Source organism: Thermobia domestica, chromosome 12, assembly GCF_964235325.1.
Source record: "Thermobia domestica chromosome 12, izTheDome1.hap1.1, whole genome shotgun sequence".
NCBI classification, from domain to species: domain Eukaryota; kingdom Metazoa; phylum Arthropoda; class Insecta; order Zygentoma; family Lepismatidae; genus Thermobia; species Thermobia domestica.
This window is the reverse complement of record NC_137465.1, coordinates 227,181,797-227,199,912: the sequence shown is the minus strand read 5'-3', so window position 1 is coordinate 227,199,912 and position 18,116 is coordinate 227,181,797. Positions and strand designations below refer to the sequence as shown.

The 18,116-nt window shown below is 36.8% G+C and overlaps 1 protein-coding gene across 1 annotated transcript in view; it reads left to right on the top strand.

Annotated features, from left to right (window-relative positions):
* Positions 1 to 18,116, top strand: part of LOC145667076 (ABC transporter G family member 20-like) — a 212,112-nt gene that overhangs the window by 146,357 nt on the left and 47,639 nt on the right. The window contains exon 14 of the mRNA XM_081734790.1: positions 13,027 to 13,115. Within this exon, the coding sequence (XP_081590916.1) occupies positions 13,027 to 13,115 (89 nt within the window). The remainder of the gene's footprint in view (positions 1 to 13,026; positions 13,116 to 18,116) is intronic.

Below are 18,116 nucleotides of genomic sequence, written 5' to 3'. Positions count from 1 at the left end.
CAACAGATAAAATCTACTACTTAACGGTTCACATTTTTCTTTTACAGTACATAAACGATTAATAATAATAATAATAATAATAATAATAATAATAATAATAATAATAATAATAATAATAATAATAATAAGACTATTCCAGCATAAAAGTTATCAATTGCATCCCACTGGCAACAAGCGACGCATATTTTAACTTCACAAAAATTAGTTTCTCACGATTTTCTGGAAAACTACGTATGATAACATCTTCATTATGTCAAGTTGTTTATCTCAGTGTGATATATGTCTTACCTCTGGACAATATCACAGTAAAACAAATATTAAATATTAGGAGTACATCGTACTTTTGGACTACATCTCATTAACCATGGGAAGATTGAGTAGTGTATACTTTAGGATGTAAGTTTCAGCTTAACTTGCATCATACATTCTTAGGATTACAAAAAGGAAATTTGTTCGTTTGCATTTGAACAAAATTCTTAGGATTACAAAAAGAAAAAATAATTTTTCCGAATTCCGGAATTTTTCCGAAATCCAGATTTTTTCCGAAATCCAGATTTTTTCCGAATTCCGGAATTTTTCCGAATTCCGGAATTTTTCCGAATTCCGGATTTTTTCCGAAATCCGGAATTTTTCCGAAATCCGGATTTTTTCCGAAATCCGGAATTTTTCCGAATTCCGGATTTTTTCCGAAATCCGGAATTTTTCCGAATTCCGGAATTTTTCCGAAATCCGGAATTTTTCCGAATTCCGGATTTTTTCTAAATTCCGGATTTTTTCTAAATTCCGGAATTTTTCCGAATTCCGGAATTTTTCTAAATTCCGGAATTTTTCCGAAATCCGGAATTTTTCCGAATTCCGGAATTTTTCCGAAATCCGGAATTTTTCCGAATTCCGGAATTTTCCGATTTTACTTTCCGGATTCCGGAAAGTAAAAATTCCGGAATTGGCCATCCCTAATCGCAACCTAATCGGCTCTATGGTGCGCATTACTGAGCTTTTATTGGGTACCTCTACTAGAAGAATATCACCTCAAAAATCCATCTAGATATGTGTCAATTATTGAAGAACCGTGCAACTTCTAATGCTACTGTGAGAATTTGAGTTGCAGATTTCTAAAAGGTCAAAGGTTCAATGTTAATGAACTTCGCTGCAGTGCACCTTCAATAATACTGACCCAGAAAATATTGATGTTATCCATGACAGTATTGCAAAAGCAAAAGTTTTGGTGTGCTATAGAAATTATAGGCATTTTGTATCAGAAGTTACATCATCTGATGAAGTCTTGAAGATACAAATGTGGCAGAGCATGAGGAAAATATTGACAAGACAGGTTCCCAAATCTGAATGCTGAACACAGTTGGCAGCGAGTTCAGTGTTTTTTCTAGGTGCACGTTTCCTCTCGAAGTTAAAACATCGCCTTCCGCAGGATCTAAGATATACTAAATAGTGTCCCACTATGGCCTCAACTCACTTTGATTTCTCTTCAGACATGCTTTTCTATAGGAAAATGTGAAAGAAATCTCACTTTTGAGCACATCATTTATCTTTAAAAAGAGGATACAACCAGGTTTAAAAAAAATCGTAATTCAATGTATGGCTTACGTCCACTACTTTGAACCTGAGACATAACTGATTTGAAAACAGTAGAGAACACATCTCATCTCCTCCCGTAAAATACTCAGTGAAAGTGTTCGGGGTAAGATGATGGCCAATGTCTTATGAAACTGAGTGCATATGAAACTAAGTGCATTCTTGTGAGACACTCTAGCAAGCGGTGATACTATTGAGAGATATTAAGACTTTTAAGTGAAAAAAACGTGAGATCGTCGTGAAAACCTATCTAAAATGGTTCTGATACACCAAGACAACAATAAAGTCCATACTGGGAAGAAATAAAATGTCTCACCAACTTTAGCACCCTCAAACCATTTTTCTATCCCTACTTATAATAATAATAATAATAATAATAATAATAATAATAATAATAATAATAATAATAATAATAATAATAATAATAATAATAATAGATTTTGAGTTTAGCGCCCCTTTCAACAGTGAGGCTATATAAAAAGTAAACCTACAGCTTAACGTAGGCCCCGAACCACATGAGCTTCCGCCGGGAATCGAACCAACGTCTCCCACACCAAAAACGCGTATAATAATAGTATATTTGATTTTGAGTTTAGCACCCCTTTCAGCAGCAAGGCTATGTGAGAAGTAAACCTACAGCTTAACGTAGACTCCAAACCACATGAGCGCCTACCGGGAATCGAATCCGGGTCTGTCACAACAAAGAAGCGTATAATATTTGATTTTGAGTTTAGCGCCCCTCTCAGCAGTGAGACTGTTTGTGAAGTAAGCCTACAGCTTAACGTAGGCCCCGACATACATGAACTCAAGACTGGAATCGAACCCGGGTCTCCCACGCCAAAGACATGCATAATAATAATAATAATATGAATTGCTTTCTGGTAGTGATGAAGGAGGTATTAGATGTGATACTGATTTCCTGGACACTACTAGGTCCCCGGATTTATTTACAGGTTTGCGAAAAATTTATGGATCGATGCAAGAAGTGATTTGCACTAAAGGGGACTCACATTGGGATATATAGAAAAGGTTCTACGCCTGCACACTTATTTTTGGATAAATTAGAAAGTTGTCCATCACTTTCGTGTAATACATATAGTATAAAAATGTACGGCAAGAATGACAAAAATTACAAAATAAAAAATAAATGCATCAAATGGGATTCGAACTAGTTTAAAAAGTATTGCATAAACACAAAAAATAGAAGAATTAATATGAATGGCTACCGCAACAACCAGAGAACGCTCCTTCAATTGCATTGATAGATAACGAACTCTTTAACCACCCTTGTTTTTATGACGATCTTTGTTTTTCGTCGAGAAGTGTGTGTTTTCTTTTTTAAAAAAAATAAAAAGAAAGAAAGAAAGAAAAAAGTTTGCTGCATCAATGCTAAGGTACTGTTTTGTACTATACGTTTTTTCACGAAGCTTTGCAGCTCTTGTAAACAACGCAGACGGCAGTGTGTAAATGTTGCCAACTAACAGACTAAAAAGTTTATAGAAAACCTCGAGCTAACAAATTAAGAAACAAACCGAAGACCGAGAGATTGAAAATGAAATGGCATGGACTTCTGATAGATTACCAAGATACATTTTCTCTCTCCTGAATCTTTGAAGCAGCATATAAATATAGACAAAGAACACTAGGAAGCATGGCTACCCGCAGCGGGGAAGGGGAAAAGGGGATGTTGCCTCCCTGGGTTTTAAAAGGTTTTTGGAAGTGCATGTCAAGACATACTAATTTGCTTACTTAAATGTTATAACACTTAATATATTCATATTAAATATTATAGTATCTGGTATTATAGATTATTTACTGTAGTTAATAAGCATACGGGCGTAAATAACTGTTGTTTTACTTGATGTATTATGTGCCCTCGTGTATCAAAATATTGTGTATTCGCGACTGAGTTTGTGTGTCGGTCTTTTGTCCTCCCCCCCCCGTGGAATCAGTATTTTACCTCCTTGAAAAAGTCCTGCGGACGTCCATGTCTGGAAGCCGGGCTGGACAATCTCTTAAATTTTCCCTGTAACTGCAAATCATGGCTAATTGTGGTTGACCATAAATCTTCGTCCTCTGTATATCAGGGAGTTCGCATTAATGGTTCAAAATATTCAATCTATCACTACTAAATTTTATTTAGCCTGCCCATAGCGTCAAGGGATAACATGGAAAATTAGAATCAGAGCTATTGGATCTTACTATGTTCTCTAGTCTTTGTTGTCTTACTATAGTTATTAGCTTGACTAGCAGATGTACTAAAACATGTGCTCTTTTACCCCCATCCATTTCAAAACTGAGTTTCGGATCACTACGTGACTTTCAAGTAGAGCCAAGAGAACATGTGGATCAAGTAATTGTTCATTTAAAAAAAAAAAAAAAAAAAAAAAGAAAAAGAAAAAAGAAAGATATTAATTATTGAATAGATTACAATTTAAGTATCCCTTGAAGATTTTTTCAGATATTTAGTTACTCCTGAGAACGGACAATCATTCTTGCGATTCTTAAATGTTCATGTAACCCTTAACGTACCAAGCCTAACTCGTCAACGTTGTTTACCAAGTTGGGGTCTTCTGCGGACCCCAAGTATTATTTTAATTTCTCAACATAGTATTGCAACTCAAAATCATTATTTTTTGGGTGTCTAAAAGTATACCTAAGTTAAATGAGCATTGTTGACATCAAATATTATGTTTACTTGAGCAATATTCAGTTTTTCGTACAATTTTATACTTTTGTGTTCGTAAATCTGAAATACAAATTTAACAATGGAGCTTTTACATTTTCAAGTGTGTTTTTATTTTTTGTATTTTTTTTAACGAACGCATCGTTGATATAATTATGTAATAGATAGTATATTCCAAACGGATGCAGTACACACATAAACATCCAGAATAAATTGATTATTATAGTTGCAGGAGTATCACCAAATATCGCCCTCTGGGGTTCCTAGAGGACCCCGCTTGGTATGTTAAGAGTTAAACCCGATCGTTTCTTTTAATCGATATGCGAATTATATCCAGGGGTAAAAGTGGGAGAACGAGGAAGAACGCCATCCCCGACCTCGGAAAAATATGTACGACGTCCCCCAGTTCTTAAGAAATTAAAATGGGCAAGGATAGGCGGGGGAACAGCGTGACGTAATGCCGCTTGCTACCGTACCCCTACCTTTTCAGATCCACTTTTACCCCTGATTGTAACATACTGAATTAACATCAGACGATACGCTACTTCGAATCGGTGAAATTGCTTTTATCTTTATTTCTTACTTATCTTTAAAATAATAGGCCTACAACTTTTTATATACAATGAAAGGCTCTCCAATTATCTGAAGTATAATGCATTTAATATATTAAATAGAAATTTAGCACAAGGACTCAGTTTTTCCTTTGGTTAACATAATGAACATTTGCATCCCAGTTCTCTGAAACTGACTAAACAGTCTGACTATGATTCTTCACAAAAAAAAAAAAAAAAAAAAACGAAATATAATCAGAAGTGAGCAACACTTGCAATGAGCCAAATGACCATTATTCTTCCATAAGAAAATAGTCCCCAAGAAATTCCACTTGTTCAACCTAAGCAGCAATTATTGTATTTTTAAATCACACTAAGAACGCTTTACTTTCAATTAAAAGCACATCTCTATATGTGGATTGACATCTTACACAAAAATTTAAATTTAACAGGAAAACAGTTACACCCACTGACAAATACGCAGAGCGCGCGCTATATTTGATGATGGCCATGCAGGCAGGAAGGTTACCAGTGAAGGATTACATGCACGTGCAGAAGCAGAAATATTGCGGGAAACAGACGAAGCATTTTCTCCTGCACCAATCGCTGAATACTCGTGTGCGGAGTGATACAAATTGAGTTACGCGGTTTGTTTTTGAAGAGTGCAAAGGTTTGTGAAAAAGCGAGTAGAAGCATCGTTATAAGAAGTAACAAAAGAGGAACTGAGAATTTCAAACAGCAAACTGTGAGCTGTGTTCATTAGTCTTATTTCTTTTTTCATTCTTTCCCTCTTCTTACTCAGAATGCGTTGTTGCCAAACTTACAATTTTTAGGGACTTAGAAAAACCACTTGCGCATTTATAAATTGGAGAAGTGTACATTAATTTGATGTGTCACTTGCACCTATTCCCATTTGAAAAATCGAAAGTTGAATGGAGGATGGTGGCCGAGGTGCGTAACATGTGTCAGAGAAGCACTACTTAATCCAATTAGTTTTGCATATGCCCACATTCATGTCCAGTTGCATCTAAACAAACTAAAAACATTTTGTGTCCGAGTGTTATAGTAGTATATGATTGAATTCCGGATATATGAAGGCTCATCAATATGCAAATTAACGGTATCGGCCGCTATGTTGGACCGCGGAGAACTTTGCATTTGAATCGATTTTACACGAATCCCGAGGGACACTTCCCGAATGTACACTCATGTCCAAAATTATTGTTGCATGTCTATGAATACGTTGTTATAGGAATATAATTTGATAACGAATTCGCCCGGTATTTTTTAGAATGTTAATATGTGTATAATCGTCAAAGGCATGTATTTGGCAATTTTCATATCAAAAGAGCAATAAATAAAAACAGTAAAACGAAAATAAAACTTTCTTGCCCATTTAGCAACATTTTGTTTCACTCATTCTAATTTTCGTATTTATAATTCTTTTCCTATGAAATTTTTCACAAATATACATTTTCTGATTATACACAGAGTGTCAGTATTAAAAGTATCTTGCAAAATCATTATCAAATTATATTCTTAAAAGAAATCAGTTATAGATATACGACAATCATTTTGGACATTAGTGTACCTTGTTAGAAGTATGAGTAATTAAAGTTTACTATGGATATTTTTTTCATTTATTGTGGGATAAAAGCAATTTGTAACATATAATTTTAAATAAATATTTGAGGGAGCCAAGCCAAGATTTGGGGAGGCCGGGGCCCCTCCGTGCCATCCCTTAGCTACGTCCCTGCCCAGACACAGGACGTGTAAACATACACATCCAAAAAAAAAATGCACAGAGGCAGACAAAGACATTGCATGAACTCTAGATTTTCACCTCTGGTGCTTGGGGTCCCGGGTTCGATCCCAGCCCCCGCCAAGTGAACTTTGTGGTGGACAAACACCGTGCTCGTGGGTTTTCTCGGGGTTCTCCCGTTTCCTCCCACTTTCTTCATTCCACCATTTCACTCATCTCTCATCATCACCGTCTCCTTTAGTCCAACCGGCATAACCGTGGGACGTAAAACTCAAAGATTTCAACTCTAGATTTTAGCTGAAAGTCAGCTGTGATTAACGACACCTAAAGCTGCAAAAAATTACGCCTGAAGGTAGGCCTAGTTTTGAATCTGAAATCGCAAGCGACTGGAAATTGATCACGAGAATTCACTTTGTATATTCCTCTGGGGTCATCGAGACGCACGTGTCTTGAGACTGTGAAACTTTTGTTCATCATTAGTAGCACAAATCGGTGCTTTAAATAATTTCTGAGACGACGAATTGGAAGAAGCTGTATCCCTGACATCTAAAGGCTTTGTGCTGTAAGTGCAAGGGTTCGGAGTTTAAGTCAGTGCCACCTGGAACTGCAGACGAATTTTATACTCGCGGAGTCACTTGTTGTGCAATGGGCAAATCGGAAAACTTTTGCTGTCAGTCAAAGAAAGTAAGCCTGAAGGGCCCGGGCAGGAGCCAAAGGGCTCAGACATTAATGTCGAGTGAAACGCCGAGGATGGAAACGATTGCTGCACTTTTCCTATCTCAGTCATTTGAATGGAGGCTCTGATTTGATTTCTTTAGAGGGATACTTGGAAATCGTGTAGAAATGTGTTTGACAGTGAAAACAAGTAATAGATTGACCTTCATATATCACACTCAATTTACAATCCTGCACAATAATACGAGACAGAATGTTTGTGGATTTTCATGTGAACAGTTCGAACTCCACTGTCTATGCCAGCCAGGAATGGTGCACTACATGACTGGAGTTCAACTTTATGAACTTTCTGATAATTGCGGAAATGGTCCTCCAGGAACGACCACGAGTCTCCAAAAGCAAGTCATAAACACGTACCAACTTGATAGGATCAACGGCAGTGATAATCCTGATACTTCCGTTCTCATGGTGGAATAGTACTAATGTAGGTGCTATTGCAACGAGCTGTTCATAAGAGAAAAAATGAAATGAAATTTTTGAGTTTTACGTCCCACGGTTATGCCGGTTAGGCTAAAGGAGACGGTGATGATGAGTAATGAATGAAATGGTGGAATGAAGAAAGTGGGAGGAAACAGGAGAACCCCGAGAAAACCCACGCACACGGTGTTTGTCCACCACAAAGTTCACTTGGCGGGGGCTGGGATCGAACCCGGGACCCCTAGCACCAGAGGTGAACGCTCTACCACTGAGCCACCGCGGCCCCCTGTTCATAAGAGAGTGTAAATCATTAAACTTCACGTAAACACAATATGATTCCACCGATTGACGTGAACACAATACGATTGACTTCCGCATATAACTGAAGTACACAAACATTGTCAAAAAAATACGGGGGAACTTTTCTGCTAACCACCGATATATTTGACTTTGGGGTCAAAGATCCGTTTGGGCGGGAGTTTCTATAACGGCGGTCAAATATAAATTGAAATTGTAAATCTTCCTTGAACTCCAAGGTTACAATTACTATATTAAAACTTTTAAACGCCGAAAAGGTTTCAGTGCTCCAAGAACATAGAAAAAAGTACTAGACTTTTAAAATGTGCAACTAGTCACTGCCAAGATCGTAACAAATAGCTATGGCACCACACAAACGAGCACTTACAATACACTACTCCACGATGTGAACAGCTCGAGTGCTTGAGGTCAAATCAGTGTTCGTAGGTTTTCTTAAGAAAATTTCCCTGAACAGACATAAAATTTTCCCTTTGCTTACCAAATTTTCCCTAGATCGTTGTGTGTCCAATTCCTATGACAGAAATTATATGATACGATTAATTTAGCTGTATTAAAGGAAATGCAAACCACATTTGTTTTATTCATTTCCTTTTTTCCCGTTTTTTTTTCAGAAAAGACACAAATACACCCGGCAAACAATGGGTGCAAATTATGCTACTTTGAACACACAAACTATCGCTATTCTATTGATTTATTTCTGAAGAACAAAGAAAAATTTATGGATTTATGTTGGTCAATTAGTCAGCGCAAGAATTTCCCTGGATTTTCACGTTTCATCCATTAAATTCCCTCTTTCCCTTTTTTGCTAAATTTACTTATCAAATTTCCCGAGATTAGGGAAATTTCCCTCAAACTACGAACACTGGCTCAAATGACGAAGACAAATTTTACTTTTTGGAAAACACATATAAAGAAATTATGAAAGCAAGTTAGGTTATTGTTTTCTGTATTTTGTTTATGTGTATGTTTGTGTTATTTTTGTCGTCCTTTGTTTACGTGTAAAAGAATGAGTACTCACGCAAATTGGGACTATGTCAGATGTGCAATAACTAACATTATGGCATAATTACCCGTATTCCTAATGAAACGCATAATTCCCTCTCTCTGTAAATTTCCCTGCGCTTCTACCACGTTCAGAGAAAAGAATAAACTTATTATTTTGGATATGAAAGTTGCAGTTTTCTTTTTTAATTTTAACTCCATTACTTTTTAATTTTTTATTGAAATATTTTTGGAATTTGTCATACAACTACTGATAACCTTAGAACTCAATTTAATAGCACCTGATTCTATCCATTACAAAATCCGGTTATTAACATACGTTGAGGGATTAATAAAAAAAAAAAAAAAAAAAAGAGATCTTAACACTTTCTATAGACACTTCCTTCCTTGGTCTTGCAGTTTTTGCAAGAGTCTTGCATGCAAGACCAAGACCAAGACCAAGACCAAGACCAGGATTCCCGATGCAAGACCAAGACCAAGACTATACATGCAAGACCAAGACCAAGACCAAGACTCTTGCGCAAGATTCTTGCACAAGTACCGGCTCAGTGGTAGAGCGTTCACCTTTGGTGCTGGGGTCCCTGGTTCAATCCCAGCTTGCACCATGTGAGATTTCTTGGTGGATAGAGACCGTGTGCGTAGGTTTTCTCGGGGTTTTCCCGTTTCCTCCAAGACCAAGACCAAGACTCTTGCGCAAGACTCCTCCAAGACCAAGACTCTTCTTCATTCCACCATTTCATTCATTTCTTATCATTACCATCTCTCTTAGTCTCGGTGCATAATCGTGGCACGTAAGACTAGATATTACATCATTTCAAAACATATTAGTGGTGTTCTTCTAAAACTAAAGAGGAATGTAGTATTGAACATCGGTAATTCCGTACACCAAAGGTGCCGACTACATGGGTATGGCCTTGGAACCAAGGATCAAGCATCCGTTAGAAATCTTTAATGTGTGCTCCAAAAATTAATATCGAAATAACATTTTCATGACATTGACAAAAACTTGTGTTTGTGACCGCAAGTTTGATTTCATGGGCGGGTGCTTATACGTTGAATAAGTGTTTATCAATATATCTTTTAGCTTCCTCAGGTATATGGCACACGAGGATTGAGCGATATAACATTATACAACATTAAATAATCCGTATTCACAAGTGAGAGTGATTTTGTACAGTTATTTCAAATAACTTGGAGTTTGATGCTGTGTTTTTGTATTTCTAATATAGGTCAAAAGTATTTGTATAAGTTTAATTTACACAAAAGACATGGGCAGTAGAGTCGTTTTTAGTTTTTACTCAAGTTATTCTAAAATATTAAGAGGTTTGATCATAATCTTTATTATTTTAATTTCTCTCTCTCTTTTTTGGCCAATATTGCTAACATATCATCATCATAGCTATTCTGCCATTATTGGCAGGTCACTTGTTGTAACTCAGAAGCTTCGATATACGGTGGTCCTCAACTAGTCTCTTCGTCTTGACGTAGCAATCTTCTGTTTTAATACCTTCCTTCAACTACAGTCTCAGTTGCTCCCTCCCTTTCTTTCCTTCCACCATAATCTCTAGCATATCCCTCATAATAAATTTCCTCCTCAGCAAATGTCCCAACCAGTTCTTTTTCCTCCTCTTAATTACATCTTAAAAATTTTTCTCCCCTACTGCTACTATTTCTAACACATTCTCGTTCGTTTTCCCTTCAACCCAGCTAATTCTCTTCTTTTATCGAAAGCCTCTAATATTCTTTCATCGCTTTTGCGTAATGTCCATGTTTCTGTTCCATAAATTACATATTGGAATCAGTACATTAAAATCTCAGTATTTAATTGGAAGTTTGTGTAACACAAAGATTAGCTAATCTTAGTTGAAAATTAAAAAAAAAATGTATCGGACGCCTTTAGAGTGTAAAAATAATTTAGCAATTTGTGGTATTTCAGTAATTTGTGTCGTCTTGAATTTCTTTTATGTGTCTCCCCAATTTGGGAACCAGTAGAGCAGCGTTTCCCAACCGGTGTGCCGCGGCACACTGGTGTGCCGCGAATGGGCCGCTAGTGTGCCGCGAGGAAATCGAAATTAAATTATTAATACTATAGCAATCAAATTGCAAGGCATAGGGAAAATGTATATTTGTATTTAATATTAACATGAACCTCTACTATCAATCTACAATTTTGAGTTTCACACTGTTACTTTTCTGTACATTTTTAATGTTGAAAATAGTATATGTTATCATTGTTATGACTATTATTGCTTCTTTATTGTTGCAGACTATTCGTAACTTGAAATTTTAAAATACATTGTCCTTTTGACAAAACAAACATGCATACAATTACGTACATTTGTGTTTTAAAAGTAAAAGAGATTTGTTTGTTCATTCGTTATTTAGTGATCTTCCTTCTTAGTGAAAGGTTGGATACAGTTTTCAAGAAAAAGTGTATTTTTAAAAGCCTTGGTCCCAAGGGCGTCCATCAGGGGGTAAGATGGGGCGCTCGATCCCCTAGAGGAAATTGTACTTCAGAATACCGAAAATCCAATAGATTTTTTACGTTAGATACAGTAAAATTTGAGACTATTCTTGAAACGTCGCTTATACTTGCCCCCCTTGGAAACCGCAACATGGGCGCCCTTGCTTGGTCCCATATCTTATTGCAGTTGTTTTCTATTTTTAAATTAGAATGAAAAACTAAGCATAATGATTTACCACGGGGGGAAATCACTGATCGAGCTTTCTTCGCTGTGAGAAGATCAGTAATCAAAGAAAAAAATACCACTATATTTTATATTTACAAATAATAATAATAATAATATCTATATGGGTGTGCCGCGAGAATTCAAGTTACACCTGTAGTGTGCCGCAAGCTGAAAAAGGTTGGGGAACGCTGCAGTAGAGTTTTGAACCTGTTAAAAAAATATATAAAAAGATTACGAAACGTTGTAATTTATCTTATAAGTAGTGAAGCGTGGGGACCCATCGAAAAAAATAAAGGTTACCACCTATGTTGTATACTATCATCATACTTACACGAAGGTAAACTATATTTCATTTAGAAGCATACATTGTATTTCCGTTACTATTGGCGCATTATAGAATTTATCCAGAGTAAAATTTATGTATGAAAAGCGTAAGATTTTTTAAAAGCAAGACTTGCAAGACTCTTGCAGCAAGACCAAGACCAAGACCAAGACTGGGTGTGCAAGACCAAGACCAAGACCAAGACTGGGTGTGCAAGACCAAGACCAAGACCAAGACCAAAGATTCCAGTGCAAGACCAAGACCAAAACTGGATGTGCAAGACCAAGACCAAGACCAAGACCACCCGGGTCTTGGTCTTGGTCTTGCATTTGCTCATCACTACTTCCTTGCTGCAATCTAAACAATTGCCATAAATTTCGAGAGTGAGTCAACTTTGTTGCTGGGCCGGGTGGGCCAAAATTTGCCAGTCCGCGCAGGGACGTAAATAAGGGCCCCGCAGACACCGCATTGCGGGGGGGGGCTCAAGCCATCAGGGCCGCCCAAATTGTGAAGTAGGACGTAGAGAAGGGGCCCCGCTCCACGCTGTCTGCGGGAGGGCCCCCAAGCCTTTAGTTACGCCACTGAGTCCGCTCGTAAGTTGCAGTAATCATATTTCGAATTTCAGGCTTGAATACTTATGTGATATCATGAAGTCCTTAGGTTATACATCCAGTACTATCTTGTTGTTAGCTACTATTTCATACTTTCAGTAAATGGCCTCCAGTTGTGTCTGAAATAATGCAATAAGAAGTGTTAAGGAAAAAGAAACATCCAAAAACAGTAATAATGCTATTTTAATAAGTTAGTCAAATTTTATTACATAATGTAAACATTTATATGTTTCCAATAACACTACATAAGGTTTAATAAAAGGTATACGGTACTCATCGAGTTGTCAATTGAGGATTGTCCACTATTTTAGATTAATCTTCAAACATATTTAATTGTTTCAGATTAACGTACTTCTTGGCAGTAGGACTGACCTCCTTAAGCATGATCATAGAACGAGACGAAGGCCTCCTCGAGAGAACTTACATGGCAGGTGACGAGCTCTCAATTCTTATTTGACTAATGCAATAAGTAGAATTGTTCAAGAGACAGGAGACAGATTTTCCAATAGAAAATTATACAATTTCCGAGATGGGTTCACTTTCAAGAGATTTTTCCGAAAATAGACAGTATCAGCTCTTGTATCGTGGGCAAGAAATAAAACACGAATTGACTACTGTGTTAAGAAATCTTTTATGAGAATAACGTGGTATCACTGAGTAGTAGAGGATCATGTTTGTAGCAAAGAATCGTAAGGGACTGTCCGGTTGCAATGATATGAACCGACTTTAAGAAAGATGACTGGAATTCAGTTCAAATGTAGAAGAGATTATGTAGATTCTATATTCCAAAAGAAAATTGTCCTAAAATGCATGAAACATAGTCGAAAAGCACAAAACTAACTTTAATGTTAATGGAAAATCAATGAAAAACAATTCCTCAACTTATCTCAAAAGCCAACACAGAAAGATGACTGAAAATCAGCTTAAATATAGAAAAGATTCTGAAGATTTCATATTCGGAAAGAAAATTGTCCTAAAATGGCTGGAACATAGTCAAAAAAAAAAAAAAAAAAAAAAAGCACAAAACCTGAACATTCAAAGGGAAATCAATTTTAAAAAATGAAGTCGTCCCAATAGCTCAAAAACTATAATAAGGAGATAGCTAATAGGAAACCTATTGCAAAGGCATAATGAAGAGCTTAAAAGACGTATAGCAGAAACGTCTACACGTAAGGGCACGTAAGAGCACGTAAGGTAAATATAGGCAGAAACATTGTCAAAAGCCAAGTTGTTTGAGTAAAATCGATAATACATAATATTAAAGTAGAGGCTTTTGCGAATTACCCAGAGCACCTGACGCGGAGGTTATGTGCTTGAAATATTTCACATCTGGATTTGAAATCTCCAGACCCGAAGCACGCAACGTGACTTTTGATCACGTGACACAGTCTGGGTCCTTATGGCAAACCGGATAGGCTCTTAGATCTTATATTGCTTCACAGAGGCGTAGTATCGACTTTTTTATTTATGTTTTGGAGATCAATGAATCTAAAAAAAAAAAAAAAAAAAAAAAAAAGTAGTGTTAACATGAATCAAAAAGCGTTTTAGCCTGTTGTTTACGGAACAGATATACTAACAATAATAGAACTCTAAAGAAAATCGCATCCATAGAATCAGTTTTTAGATTTCGAAACTATACTATGCATGTGTCCGAACTCTAATAGGACGGCTTTGTCCGTCCGTCTATCTCTCTGACGACAGGTATCACAGGAAAAACGGTAACAGATATCGAGATGTGGTTTTCTGCAATGGATTCGGCTTCCCAAGGATACCTTCTCCTACATCTCTCTATTCAAACCAGAAGTGGTTCAAATTAGTCATTTCGGGTTTCAATGTTTATCGCCATAGAACAAAAACGGTAACAAATACCAAGAAGATTTTTTTTAACAAACGATTGAGCGCCCCAAGATCACATATTATAACTGTTCACAATACTCTACTGAAACCGGAAGTGGTTCAAATCTAATATTACTTCCGGTTTCAATACTGATTTCCATAGAGCAAAAAAGGTAAATACTATCAAGATGCGTTTATTTGCAATCGATTCAGCGTCCCAACAATAGGTTCCATTTGCTCCGTTTATTCTCTATTCAAGCAGGAAGTGGTTCAAATTATCAATTTCCAGTTTCGTTTATCATCAACGAATGAAAATGGTAACAGAGACCGACAAGCGTTTTTTTTTTTTCAAACGATTCACCGTCTGGAGATAATATAACACGACTATGCACAGCAGTACCGGTACCGAAACTAGAAGTTTTTCTCATTTATTATTACTTCCAGTTTCAATAAAGATTTCTGTAGAACAAAAACGGTAAATGTGCTATCGTGATTCAGTAGCTTGCAATCGATTCAGCGTCCCAGGAATAGGTTCCATCTGCTCCGTTAACCCTCTATTCAAACCGGATGTTCTAAAAGTGAGCTATTTCCGGTTTCAACGTTTATTGCTGTAGAAAAATACGGGAGCAGATACCAAGAAGAGTTTTTTTTTTCTTTGTAAACGCAAGACAACATGACTATGCAACAACAGTACCAGAACCGGAAGTGATTCAAATTTACTATTACTTCCGTTTTCAATACAGATTTCCGTAAGGCAGAAATGGTAAATGCTATCAAGATGTGTTTTTTATGCAATCAATTCAGCTCCCAAGATAGGTTTCATACCCGATTTCAACGTTTATCGCCAAGAACAAAAAAGGGTAAGAGATAACGAGTAATGCATTGAGAAAAAAATTGTAGGTGGCGTACTTAAAAAGGTAGGTTACATGCGTAATTCCTGTAGTTTTTGGACTTAACGTACAGCAAACGTATAGTTGAAAACGTATGTTTTATAATAATACTTTCCGTATAAGTGTTCTATATATACGTACTTTCCGTATGAAATAATATAGGCGGTCAGGATCTCACATACAAATTGGACGTATGTAACATATAGCTGATTAACGTAACATAAGTATATGCCTGTAATATACGGAAAACTGTTAGATGGCAGACATCCTGCAACGGCACGATGTAACACCTAAGGGCAGTGCGTAGGTCCATCCTTGATCTCCAAAACATGGATAATGTATGCTTCATACTGATTTCTGTAGTAAGCAAGAGGATTCCATATATTTTTCTTTAATATACCGCTGTCCGGAGAACGGATTTTTCTCAGTGTGGCTTTTTAATATGAATTCAGCGTCCGAGCAACAAGTTTTATTTTTGATCTTATTAATCTATTGCAACTAATATTTATAGATACACTACATCAAGTTTGAGTATTGAATTCGCGTAGTTTGGAAATCCTACAAGCAGAGGGTACGATATCAGGACTCGAGTTGAGTTGATTTTGAGTTTAACGTTCCGTTTAGCAGCGAGGCTATATGAGACGTAGACCTACTGATTAACGTGTAATCTGAACCACATGAGCTCCCGCCGGGAATCGAACTCGGGTCTCCCACTCGAATTGCGCAATAAGAGTTATATATATACTTAAAGAGCATCAAGTAGTTAATTAATTACCAATTTATTAGCTGCAGTCCGCTAGGGATGCGCTCGAGTCGAGACATGTCTCGAATCTCGACTCGACTCGACTCGTATTCGAGTCGAGATTCGAGTCGAGACACACTTTGTAAAATTCGAGACGAGTCGAGACAAACGTATTTCTCGACTCGAATTTTCGAGTCGAGACACGAGTCGAGTCGAGACGGCTCTTAAAAATCTCGACTCGACTCGAATGTCTCGAAAATCTTTCTATAATTTTTAATATTGTTTTGAAGAAAGTATTCACTCAGAAACAGCCTTGAAACCAATTCCAGCTTTTATTCCTTCAGAAAGGTACAGAACGCATAAAATTAATAGTTAATCTTTAAAGATCAAGATTTAATTTTCAGCTCAATTCAGTTAATTAGAACTAATAGTTAATGTCGTTGTATTTGGTTGTACTGCAAATATAATGATAATAATAATAATAATTGATTATCTAGTTTGTATAAAACTATTATCCGTAGTCTAATTCTAGTTTGTATAAAACTATTGCGATAAAGTGAACTTCATAAATTCTCTGAATGAGCAGTTGGTAGTCTATAGTAATTTAGCATAGTTATAATTATTGTGTTTTCGTTCCCATGAACGCAATAGGGTTACGTAACTTCTGGATTATTCGCTTGCCCAACTATTCTGAGGCTTTAATATGTTGCAGCATATCACGAGCTACGGATAATACATAATGTAACATTTGTTGTAAATCACATATTATGATACGAGACTATTTTACATAGTACATCTTATCTAATATAAATAAAATAAAGAGTTTCTTTGTGTGTTTGTCTGTCTGTCTGTGCGACCTGGGGACCAGACGAGTGGACCGAGAGTTCCCAAAATTTGGTCACGGGTATCTTAGTCCAGGCCCCAGATCAAGATGAAGCGTTTTTTTTAAATTTCGAACCAGGGGGGTCTCGGGGGGACGTTTACTGGGACAACCTGGGGACCAGACAAGTTGACCGAGAGTTACCAAATTTTGGTCACGGATACCTTGGTCCAGGTCCCAGTCTAAGGCGAAGCGTTTTTGTCAAAATTGGAACCAGGGGGTCTCAGGGGGGCGTTTAGCGAGACATGTAGTAAAAGTAATCCAAATTGATCGACATTAGTGTCAAATCCATAGTTTTCACGGTCGCTGAGATCAATGGTGACACTTCCATCAGCGATGACTTGCAAATTCAGCTACTACTGTATGCGGGCCGGGTGTCAGCGGGTGAGGAATACCAAGACATGTATAAATAGCCCATATTGATTGATACTAGTGTCAAATTCATAGTTTTCGCGGTCACTGAAATGAATGGTGATACTTCCACAGGTGTTGACTTCCAAATACAGCCCCCATGCGAAGAATGGGTATATTAAGCTAGTATTACAATAAATGGACTGCTTGGATGCCAAGAACTAGTACAGATAAGTACCATTCACTTCTATGAATAGGTATTTTTTAAAAGGATTTTTGTAAACACTAAGTTATAAAACAATCAACTACATACAGTAGTTATGGTTTTGGTTCCCAACATAAAAGAAATATGGATTGTTCATGAGATATTGAACTTCAACTTTCACTCCTGGAAAATTTCAATTTTGGAGTAAGGCCACTTGGCATCAAAGCAGTTCACTGTAAGATAAATACATTCCGCACATTAGTAACATAGTTGTTCAGGGGCCTTCGATTTCCATCCTCTCAAATGAAAGCTTAACGATTGCTTGATACATGCTGACTATATAGGAGAAATAGTGAATTAAGTTTTCGAGCTTTGGCGCGTATCCGTATTTACACTCTGATATAACTTTAAGTTCACGCTCAAATCGAGCTAATTGTTTAATGCATTTCGAAAGCTTTTGTTTTTATGCAGCTCATTAAGGAAAATCAATTTCATAATCGTAACATTTATGTACTAAGAAACTGTGAA